General features: G+C 50.7%; 1 protein-coding gene across 2 annotated transcripts in view; it reads left to right on the top strand.

The window, feature by feature from the left end:
- The window catches only part of LOC106593673 (receptor tyrosine-protein kinase erbB-4), a 617,461-nt gene that overhangs the window by 522,594 nt on the left and 83,295 nt on the right, over positions 1-11,572 (top strand). The window contains exons 19-20 of one of the 2 annotated variants that reach the window (XM_045699348.1): positions 160-258; positions 6,199-6,381. In XM_045699348.1, the coding sequence (XP_045555304.1) occupies positions 160-258; positions 6,199-6,381 (282 nt within the window). Of the gene's footprint in view, positions 1-159; positions 259-6,195; positions 6,382-11,572 lie in introns of both variants that reach the window. The other variant, XM_045699347.1, reaches the window with a different exon arrangement.

Genomic DNA, 11,572 nt, shown 5'->3' with positions numbered 1-11,572 from the left:
CTCCTTGCCTGTGTATTTCAGGGTATCTGGGTCCCAGAGGGAGAGACAGTAAAGATCCAAGTGGTAACTCTCCTTGCCTGTGTATTTCAGGGCATCTGGGTCCCAGAGGGAGAGACAGTAAAGATCCCAGTGGTAACTCTCCTTGCCTGTGTATTTCAGGGTATCTGGGTCCCAGAGGGAGAGACAGTAAAGATCCCAGTGGCCATAAAGATCCTGAACGAGGCTACGGGGCCCAAAGCAAACGTGGAGTTCATGGACGTGAGTATTACACCACAACTGTGTGTGTGTGTGTGTGTGTGTGTGTGTGTGTGTGTGTGTGTGTGTGTGTGTGTGTGTGTGTGTGTGTGTGTGTGTGTGTGTGTGTGTGTGTGTGTGTGTGTGTGTGTGTGTGTGTGTGTGTGTGTGTGTTGATATTAGTTGAGCTCATTCCATCTTCTGAAACCTCAGTCTAGTCAGGTTGATCAGTTCAGCCCAGAAACTCCTACCCCCAGCGTAATGGCTGACATGTAGTCTATTGCACCAGGTCTGTTAACATCACCAGGTGTTTATATGGCATATAGCCTTGTCTGTACCACTGGGTAGAGGGTTTGCAGGGAAGAGGACAGAGGGAGAGGGGCTAGAAGCCCTTGACTTGCCTTTGAGCCAAGCCTGGGTTGGGGGTAGGTTAGAGGATTGGGTAGGGGATAGAGGATGGAGTAGGATAGAGGATGGGGTATGGGTTAGAGGATTGGGTAGGGGATAGAGGATGGGGTAGAGGATGGGGTATGGAATAGAGGATGGGGTAGAGGTAGAGGATGGGGTGGGGATTAGAGGATGGGTAGGGATTAGAGAATGGGGTAGGGATTAGAGGCTTGGGTTGGGGTTAGAGGATGGGGTAGAGTTTGGAGGCTGGGGTTGGGGTTAGAGGATGGGGTAGGGTTTAGAGGACGGGGTAGGGATAAAGGCTGGGGTAGGGATTAGAGAATGGGGTAGGGATTAGAGGATGGGGTAGGGATTAGAGGATGGGGTAGAGAATAGAGGCTGGGGTTGGGGTTAGAGGATGGGGTAGGGATTAGAGGATGGGGTAGGGATTAGAGGATGGGGTAGGGATTAGTGGATGGGGTAGGGATTATAGGATGGGGTTGGGTTAGAGGATGGAGTAGGGATTAGAGGATGGGGTAGGGATTAGAGGATGGGGTTGGGATTAAAGGATGGGGTAGAGATTAGGGGCTGGGGTAGGGGCTAGAGGATGGGGTAGGGATTAGAGGATGGGGTAGGGATAGAGGACGGGGTAGGAAAGTGGATGGGGTAGGGGGTAGAGGATGGGGTAAGGGTTTGAGGATGGGGTAGGGTTTATAGGATGGGGTAGGGAGTAGAGGCTGGGGTAGGAATTAGAGCCTGGGGTAGGGTTTAGAGGATGGGGTTGGGTTACATGATGGGGTAGTGATTAGAAGATGGGGTTGGGAATTGAGGATGGGGTTAGGATTAGAGGATGGGATAGGGATTAGAGAATGGGTAGGGATTAGAGGATAGGGTAGGATAGAGGATGGGGTAAGGGTTAGAGGATGGGTAGGGATTAGGGGACGGGGTAGGATGGAGGATGGGGTAGGGTTAAGGATGGGGTAGTGATTAGAGGATGGGGTAGGGATTAGAGGCTGGGGTAGGGTTTAGAGGATGGGGTAGGGATTAGTTGATGGGGTAGGGGTTAGAGGATATGGTAGGGGTTAGAGGATGGGGTAGGTTAGAGGATGGGGTAGGGGAAGAGGATGGGGTAAGGGTTAGAGGATGGGGTAGGGGTTAGAGGATGGGGTAGGGGTAGAGGATTGGGGTAGGATAGAGGATGGGGTAGGACAGAGGATTGGGTCGGACAGAGGATTGGGTCAGACAGAGGATGGGGTAGTTTAGAGGATGGGGTAGGTTAGAGGATGGGGTAGAATAGAGAATGGGGTAGAACGGTGGATGGGATTGGGGTTAGAGGATGGGGTAGGTTAGAGGATGGGGTAGAATAGAGAATGGGGTAGGACAGTGGATGGGATTGGGGTTAGAGGATGGGGTAGGATAGAGAATGGGGTAGAATAGATTATGGGGTAGGATTAGAGGGTGTGGTAGGATCGAGGATGTGGTAGGACAGAGTAAGGGGTAGGATAGAGGATGTGGTAGGATAGAGGATAGGGTAGGATAGAGGATGGGTTAGGATGGAGAATGGGGTAGGATTGAGGATAGGGTAGGAGGAATGATGGGGTAGGACAGAGGATGGGAGAGGATGGGGTAGGACAGAGGATGGGTAGGATAGAAGATGGGGTAGGATATAGGATTGGGTAGGAGGGGTATGGGGAAGGATAGAGGAAGGGGTAGGATAGAGGATAGGGTAGGGTAGAGGATGGGGTAGGGATAAGAGAATGGGGTAGGGTTAGAGAATGGGGTAGGATAAGGGATGGGATAGGGGTTAGATTATGGGGTAGAATAGAGGATGGTAGGGTGGAGGATGGGGTATGAAAGATGATGGGGTAGGATAGAGGAATGGGTAGGGTAGATGGGGTAGGGATTAGAGAATGGGGTAGGATAGGGGATGGGGTAGGGGTGGAGGATGTGGTAGGATAGAGTATGGGGTAGGAGTGACGATGAGGTAGGGTGGAGGATTGGGGTAGGGTCTATCAAGCATGCTGGTTGGAGAGAGAGGCATTTTGCCAAACCTAATTGAAAAGCCCCATCCTCCCTCCCTTTCTTCTCCCTCCTTCCTGTCTCCCAGTGGATGGCGTTGGACATCCAGAGCCCACATGGCTCCCCAGTTTTTAAACGACTATCTAAAAGCAGGCCCACAGGCTGCCACTGTGACAGTTAGAGACAGACCAGGAGCCAGCAAGCTGTTCTCCCTCACACACACACACATAAACTGCTTAGCATCATTTACTGTCTGGAAGTGGATGTGTGTGCGCGTGTGTGTGCGCGTGTGTGTGTGTGTGTGTGTGTGTGTGTGTGTGTGTGTGTGTGTGTGTGTGTGTGTGTGTGTGTGTGTGTGTGTGTGTGTGTGTGTGTGTGTGTGTGTGTGTTTGTGTGTGTGTGTGTGTGTGTGTGTAGTTTGGACTAATGAATGATTATATTAACAACTCTTTATTACTCATAAAGATACTCATGAACACACTCATAAAGACACTCATAAACTTAAACACACACACACACACAGCTTTGCATCCCTGGGGTTGTGCCATTCTATCCCTGGGGCTGTGCCAGTCTATCCCTGGGGTTGTGCCATTCTATCCCTGGGGTTGTGCCATTCTATCCCTGGGGTTGTGCCATTCTATCCCTGGGGTTGTGCCATTCTATCCCTGGGGTTGTGCCATTCTATCCCTGGGGTTGTGCCATTCTATCCCTGGGGTTGTGCCATTCTATCCCTGGGGTTGTGCCATTCTATCCCTGGGGTTGTGCCATTCTATCCCTGGGGTTGTGCCAGTCTATCCCTGGGGTTGTGCCATTCTATCCCTGGTGTTGTGCCATTCTATCCCTGGGGTTGTGCCATTCTATCCCTGGGGTTGTGCCATTCTATCCCTGGGGTTGTGCCATTCTATCCCTGGGGTTGTGCCATTCTATCCCTGGGGCTGTGCCATTCTATCCCTGGGGTTGTGCCAGTCTATCCCTGGGGTTGTGCCAGTCTATCCCTGGGGTTGTGCCATTCTATCCCTGGGGTTGTGCCATTCTATCCCTGGGGTTGTGCCATTCTATCCCTGGGGCTGTGCCATTCTATCCCTGGGGTTGTGCCATTCTATCCCTGGGGTTGTGCCATTCTATCCCTGGGGCTGTGCCATTCTATCCCTGGGGTTGTGCCAGTCTATCCCTGGGGTTGTGCCATTCTATCCCTGGGGCTGTGCCATTCTATCCCTGGGGTTGTGCCATTCTATCCCTGGGGTTGTGCCATTCTATCCCTGGGGATGTGCCATTCTATCCCTGGGGCTGTGCCATTCTATCCCTGGGGTTGTGCCATTCTATCCCTGGGGTTGTGCCATTCTATCTCTGGGGCTGTGCCATTCTATCCCTGGGGTTGTGCCATTCTATCCCTGGGGTTGTGCCATTCTATCCCTGGGGCTGTGCCATTCTATCCCTGGGGTTGTGCCATTCTATCCCTGGGGCTGTGCCATTCTATCCCTGGGGTTGTGCCAGTCTATCCCTGGGGTTGTGCCAGTCTATCCCTGGGGTTGTGCCATTCTATCCCTGGGGTTGTGCCATTCTATCCCTGGGGCTGTGCCATTCTATCCCTGGGGTTGTGCCATTCTATCCCTGGGGTTGTGCCATTCTATCCCTGGGGCTGTGCCATTCTATCCCTGGGGCTGTGCCATTCTATCCCTGGGGTTGTGCCAGTCTATCCCTGGGGCTGTGCCAGTCTATCCCTGTGTGTGTGTGTGTGTGTGTGTGTGTGTGTGTGTGTGTGTGTGTGTGTGTGTGTGTGTGTGTGTGTGTGTGTGTGTGTGTGTGTGTGTGTGTGTGTGTGTGTGTGTGTGTGTGTGTGTGTGGAAGATGAGCGAGATATCCCTAAACACACTCTCATCACACACACACACACACCACCTCATATATTAGCCCTCATATCCTAGTACAGAAGCACACTCCCTTCTAACAACTGTCAGGGCCTCCTGTCACACAACAGAGACTCACAAAGCTAGTTTTCTTCCCGTGTGAGTGTCTGGTTCAGACTTCCACGACCATTTTTGTCTGTACTCTGGGCTGAAGTTTTATGATGTGGAGATGTAATGCTGCTACTTTACCGCGGTGTTAAATCAGAGCACTGTCGGTGTCAAAAGGACCTCTCTACTGCCTGCACTGTGCCGGGATTAATCTACTCTCCACCGCTGAGCCACTCTCACCTCCTTTAGAATCTAAATGTAAAGGCCCTTCATCTATCAAGCCCCCGGCAGCTTTAAAATACCTGATCTTTGCGCTGAGAATGTAGCAATCAGCCACGCTATGTGTAGCTAGAGTAGAAGTCAGCCAGGCTATGTGTAGCTAGAGTAGAAGTCAGCCAGGCTTTGTGTAACTAGAGTAGAAGTCAGCCAGTCTGTGTGTAGCTAGAGTAGAAATCAGCCAGGCTGTGTGAAACTAGAGTAGAAGTCAGCCAGGCTTTGTGTAACTAGAGTAGAAGTCAGCCAGTCTGTGTGTAGCTAGAGTAGAAATCAGCCAGGCTGTGTGAAACTAGAGTAGAAGTCAGCCAGGCTGTGTGTAACTAGAGTAGAAGTCAGCCAGTCTGTGTGTAGCTAGAGTAGAAATCAGCCAGGCTGTGTGTAACTAGAGTAGAAGTCAGCCAGTCTGTGTGTAGCTAGAGTAGAAATCAGCCAGGCTGTGTGAAACTAGAGTAGAAGTCAGCCAGGCTGTGTGTAACTAGAGTAGAAGTCAGCCAGGCTGTGTGTTGCAAGAGAGAACATAGAGGGAGGCTGTGTGTAGCTAGAGAGAAGATAGATGGAGGCTGTTTGTAGCTAGAGAGAAGATAGAGGGAGGCTGTGTGTAGCTAGAGAGAAGATAGAGGGAGGCTGTGTGTAGCTAGAGAGAAGATAGATGGAGGCTGTTTGTAGCTAGATAGAAGATAGAGGGAGGCTGTGTGTAGCTAGAGAGAAGATAGAGGGAGGCTGTGTGTAGCTAGAGAGAAGATAGAGGGAGGCTGTGTGTAGCTAGAGAGAAGATAGAGGGAGGCTGTGTGTAGCTAGAGAGAAGATAGATGGAGGCTGTGTGTAGCTAGAGAGAAGATAGATGGAGGCTGTTTGTAGCTAGAGAGAATATAGAGGGAGGCTGTGTGTAGCTAGAGAGAAGATATAGGGAGGCTGTGTGTAGCTAGAGAGAAGATAGAGGGAGGCTGTGTGTAGCTAGATAGAAGATAGAGGGAGGCTGTGTGTAGCTAGATAGAAGATAGAGGGAGGCTGTGTGTAGCTAGATAGAAGATAGAGGGAGGCTGTGTGTAGCTAGAGAGACGATAGAGGGAGAAATAATGGTGAATGGGTGTCGGTCAAAGGTGTCTGTGACACATACACACACACCCTGGCATTCACTACACTACACTACACTACACTACACTACACTACACTACACTACACTCTGTCAACACCTATCACCATAACACTTGTATTTCCCCTTCCACCTGTGTGCACTTGGCTGTTTGCTCTGTATCCTCCCTCCCTCCGTCCACAGTGTTATGTCAGATTTCCCCAGGCCTGAGTCCCTATCTATCCCCACCAGGAGGCTCTGATTATGGCCAGCATGGAGCACCCCCACCTGGTCCGTCTCCTGGGGGTCTGCCTGAGCCCCACCACACAGCTGGTCACCCAGCTCATGCCCCACGGCTGCCTCCTCGACTACGTCCACGAACACAAGGACAACATCGGCTCTCAACTGCTGCTCAACTGGTGTGTCCAGATCGCCAAGGTAGGATGGCACTGGGGCTGTCTTGAGGGAGGGTGTGTGTTTGTGAGTGTGTTTGCGTGTTTGGTCAGTGTTCAGCGCAATTCAGAGTCCACAGACGCAGAGATGTGACAGTCCATCATCCATTGTGACATAGCTACGTGGCTCTACCACCATCCGCGGGGAGGCACAGCCGACCAAATTCACAACCATCGCGACTCCACGTACACGTCCTCTATTCATTTCAATGTGTAACAGCTGGAAAAATAGCTTGAGCCGCACTGAGAATTCAAAAAGTATGAAAGCCAACGGTCCAATGTTCTAGAACACAGCTGTGTGTACACCTACACATTTTGGACTTTGATAGGCGTTTTACACTTGAGCTGAATGATCTTAAATCCTGTTTCCATAGAACACCATGGCTATGCCTGAGGAATGCTATCACTCTACGACAATCAACCATTTCCCAACAAAATCAATATCACCACTTCTTTACCAATAAGTGACAGAATCCAGAACCCCAATCTCTCTCTCTCTCTCTCTCTCTCTCTCTCTCTCTCTTTTGTTCCCTCCCTCCCTTTCCGTCTCTGTCTCTGTATCTGTCTCTCTCTCTCTCTCTCTCTCTCTCTCTCTCTCTCTCTCTCTGTCTCTCTCTCTCTGTATCTATCTCTCTCTCTCTGTCTCTCTGTCTCTGTCTCTGTCTCTCTCTCTCTCTGTCTCTCTGTCTCTGTCTCTATCTCTCTCTGTATCTATCTCTCTCTGTCTCTGTCTCTGTCTCTCTCTGTCTCTGTCTCTGTCTCTCTCTCTCTGTCTCTCTCTCTCTGTCTCTGTCTCTCTCTCTCTGTCTCTATCTCTCTCTGTATCTCTCTCTTTGTCTCTCTCTCTATCTCTCTGTCTCTGTCTCTCTGTCTCTCTCTCTGTCTCTCTCTGTCTCTGTCTCTGGTCTCTGTCTCTCTCTGTCTCTGTCTCTATCTCTCTCTGTATGTGTCTCTCTCTCTGTATCTATCTCTCTCTGTCTCTGTCTCTGTCTCTGTCTCTGTCTCTCTCTCTCTCTCTGTCTCTCTCTCTGTCTCTCTCTCTCTGTCTCTGTGTCTCTGTCTCTCTCTGTCTCTCTCTCTCTGTCTCTCTCTCTCTGTCTCTATCTCTCTCTGTATCTATCTCTCTCTCTCTCTGTCTCTCTGTCTCTCTCTCTGTCTCTGTCTCTCTCGGTCTCTATCTCTCTCTGTATCTATCTCTCTGTGTGTCTCTCTCTCTCTATCTCTCTCTCTCTCTGTCTCTGTCTCTGTCTCTCTGTCTATGTCTCTGTGTCTCTCTCTCTCTGTCTCTGTCTCTCTGTCTATGTGTCTCTCTCTGTATCTATCTCTCTCTGACACTGTATCAGGTATGGTTTGAGTTCCACTATTAGAGCAGCATTAGACAGGCTTTCACCAGCTTGCCGCAGGCTTGCAGGCTGTCAGTGATAAGAGGCCTGCAGGCTAATGTGCTGCTATCGCCAGCAAGCTCCCATTCCCTCCACTCCCCGTGATGGATGATTTAAATGAGCTTGAGGAACAGAGTACTTAAGCAGGTACTTATTGAAGTAAGTGGATTCGATTTAGCTTGTGGTGGGGAGAGAGGCTGGAGAGCTGGGGTAAAGTGTGGGAAAGGGAGAGGGATATGGGGGTTGTAGGGTGGGCAGGGAGGAGATGACCCTTACCATTAAGGCATTCATTTGAATAGGGAGTACGGCATCTGTATTAGGATGAGGGTTGAGGATGTCCTAATATGGATGATGTACTTACCATTCACCACTCAGCCACTCCCCATAGAAGTAGGGACGAGGAAGGAATGGTCTGGTGAAGCGTGAGCTTGTATCAGGCTAAAGGCTGTTCTGGCTGGAAGCATGGGATAGTTTTTGATAGTGTGTTGGGTTTATTGTTGGGTCTATTGGGTTGATCAGGTGAAATCCTTTATTGGATAATGGTAATCTAATGATGTGAAGGTAGCCTGCTGTTGTCACTGATTCTCTGATAGACTGTTTTAAAATCAGTGAAGAAATCTGTAACACAATGTGTTTTATACCCAGTCATTCACCCCCACATGTTGTGGCCAACAGTGGCAACAGTGACTGAGAAAAAAATAAAATGAAATGTAATGAAAGAATGTTAGATGATCCTCCTACCCTCCTCTGGCTTGCCGTACATTATTCCAGAGTTGTTCCTCAAGGTCAACCTGAAGTGATTAGAAATCTCATTGGTCACCTCTTCTTGCCTTCCGGAAGTACCTTCTGGATCCATCTCATTGTCCAAGTGTTTCTCTCCTGAGACATCCCAATGACACACACATGAACATACTTACACATGGACATACACCCACACACATAGCGCCCCACCTGACACACACACACATCTGTGGACGTGAGCAGACTCAGCTGTTTTTTCTCTCCTCCAGTCGGACACAACAGAGTGGATCATTGGTGCTGTAATGGTGGGGAACCCTGCCGCGAGAGAGAGAGAGAGCGAGAGAGAGAGAGAGAGAGAGAGAGAGAGAGAGAGAGAGAGAGAGACAGAAAGAGACAGAGAGAGAGAGAGAGAGAGAGAGACAGTGTATACCATGTGTATCCCGTACATACGACTAATAAAATGTTTAACTTGTAAATACAAAAATAAAAATCGCAAGAAAACTGTATTGATGTTCAGAGAACGTTCTGAGAATGTAATTAACAAAAATATGCATTCCGTTCTCAGCATCAACAGAACTCTCTCCATCCTCTATCTTGTTAGGTGTGTTCAGGTGTTGTCAGTTATGTGGAGGTGAGGATAGAGTCAAGCGCAGGACACAGAACTGAGTAAAATAACATACTTTACTCTCGAAGAAACTCATAAATCAAAATCCACGCAGGGATAAATAATCCTGACACAAAACAACTAACACGATGACAAGCAAACAATCACGCACAAAACATAATGAGAACCAGAGGGTTAAATAGGGAAAATAATCATAACGAGATGGGAACCAGGTGTGAACAATCAAGACATAACAAATGGAAAAAGAAACGTGGATTGTTTGCAGCTAGAAAGCCGGTGACGATGACCGCCGAACGCCGCCCGAACAAGGAGAGGCACCAACTTCGGCGGAAGTCGTGACAGGTGTGTTGTCCGCACCCACTAAATGGCCACACCTGATCTTAATGAGTACTTGTTTCCTTTGAAATGGGGTCTGTTTGAATAGACTAAAACGAACAGCTTGTATGAGTAAATAAATATTTCATGCTAGCTCTATCCTGGTGGCGCAGTGGAAGAATTTAATGGACAGAGAAGAGAAGATCATTGGCTGGAATCTCACTGATGGCGTGTCACAATAAAAAAGAAATGTGTTCACATGATTAATGCCTAAATAAATGTATTTCCATAAGTCCTGTCTGTGATGGGAGTTCAAAAAGGTATTCCTGAAAAATTCAGTGAAAGTAATGAGGAAGTTATTCAAAAACATCCAAATAGCCTATCATTTCTGTTCTCAGAGTGTTAATAAAACCTCATAGGAAAACTTTAAAGGAACCAGAGTAAAACATTCTCAGAACCTCTGCAACCTAAAAATAAACGTTCCTAGAACAGGTGAAATTTCCCTCCCTCCCTCCCTCTATCTCCATCCCTCACTCCCCACCTCCCTCTATCTCCATCCCTCACTCCCCACCTCCCTCTATCTCTATCCCTTACTCCCCACCTCCCTCTATCTCTATCCCTCACTCCCCACCTCCCTCTATCTCTATCCCTCACTCCCCACCTCCCTCCATCTCCATCCCTCACTCCCCACCTCCCTCCCTCCCTCTATCTCCATCCCTCACTCCCCACCTCCCTCCCTCCCCACCTCCCTCCCTCCCTCTATCTCCATCACTCACTCCCCACCTCCCTCTAACTCTCTCTCTCTCTCCCTTCCCACCTCCCTACCTCCCTCTATCTCCATCCCTCACTCCCCACCTCCCGCCCTCCCTCTATCTCCATCCCTCACTCCCCTACTCCCTCCCTCCCTCTATCTCCATCCCTCACTCCCCACCTCCCTCCCTCCCTCTATCTCCATCCCTCACTCCCCGCCTCCCTCCCTCCCTCTATCTCCATCCCTCACTCCCCACCTCCCTCCCTCCCTCTATCTCCATCCCTCACTCCCCACCTCCCTCCCTCCCTCCATCTCCATCCCTCACTCCCCACCTCCCTCCCTCCCTCCCTCCCTCTATCTCCATCCCTCACTCCCCCACCTCCCTCCCTCACTCTATCTCCATCCCTCACTCCCCACCTCCCTCCCTCCCCACCTCCCTCCCTCTATCTCCATCCCTCACTCCCCACCTCCCTCCCTCTATCTCCATCCCTCACTCCCCACCTCCCTCTATCTCCATCCCTCACTCCCCACCTCCCTCCCTCCCTCTATCTCCCTCCCTCACTCCCCACCTCCCTCTATCTCCATCCCTCACTCCCAACCTCCCTCCCTCCCTCTATCTCCATCCCTCACTCCCCACCTCCCTCCCTCCCTCTATCTCCATCCTTCACTCCCCACCTCCCTCCCTCCCTCTATCTCCATCCCTCACTCCCCACCTCCCTCCCTCCCTCTATCTCCATCCCTCACTCCCCACCTCCCTCCCTCCCTCTATCTCCATCCCTCACTCCCCACCTCCCTCCCTCCCTCTATCTCCATCCCTCACTCCCCACCTCCCTCTAACTCTCTCTCTCTCTCCCTTCCCACCTCCCTCCCTCCCTCTATCTCCATCCCTCACTCCCCACCTCCCTCCCTCCCTCTATCTCCATCCCTCACTCCCCACCTCCCTCCCTCCCTCTATCTCCATCCCTCACTCCCCACCTCCCTCTAACTCTCTCTCTGTCTCCTTTCCCACCTCCCTCCCTCCCTCTATCTCAATCCCTCACTCCCCACCTCCCTCCCTCTATCTCCATCCCTCATTCCCCACCTCCCTCTAACTCTCTCTCTCTCCCTTCCCACCTCCCTACCTCCCTCTATCTCCATCCCTCACTCCCCACCTCCCTCCCTCCCTCTATCTCCATCCCTCACTCCCCACCTCCCTCACTCCCTCTATCTCCATCCCTCCCTCCCCACCTCCCTCTAACTCTCTCTCTCCTCCCCACCTCCCTCTATCTCCATCCCTCACTCCCCACCTCCCTCCCTCCCTCTATCTCCATCCCTCACTCCCCACCTCCCTCCCTCCCTCTATCTCCATCCCTCACTCCCCACC

Source organism: Salmo salar, chromosome ssa17 (assembly GCF_905237065.1).
Source record: "Salmo salar chromosome ssa17, Ssal_v3.1, whole genome shotgun sequence".
In the NCBI taxonomy this organism is placed as follows: domain Eukaryota; kingdom Metazoa; phylum Chordata; class Actinopteri; order Salmoniformes; family Salmonidae; genus Salmo; species Salmo salar.
This window is presented reverse-complemented; position numbering and strand designations above follow the sequence as displayed.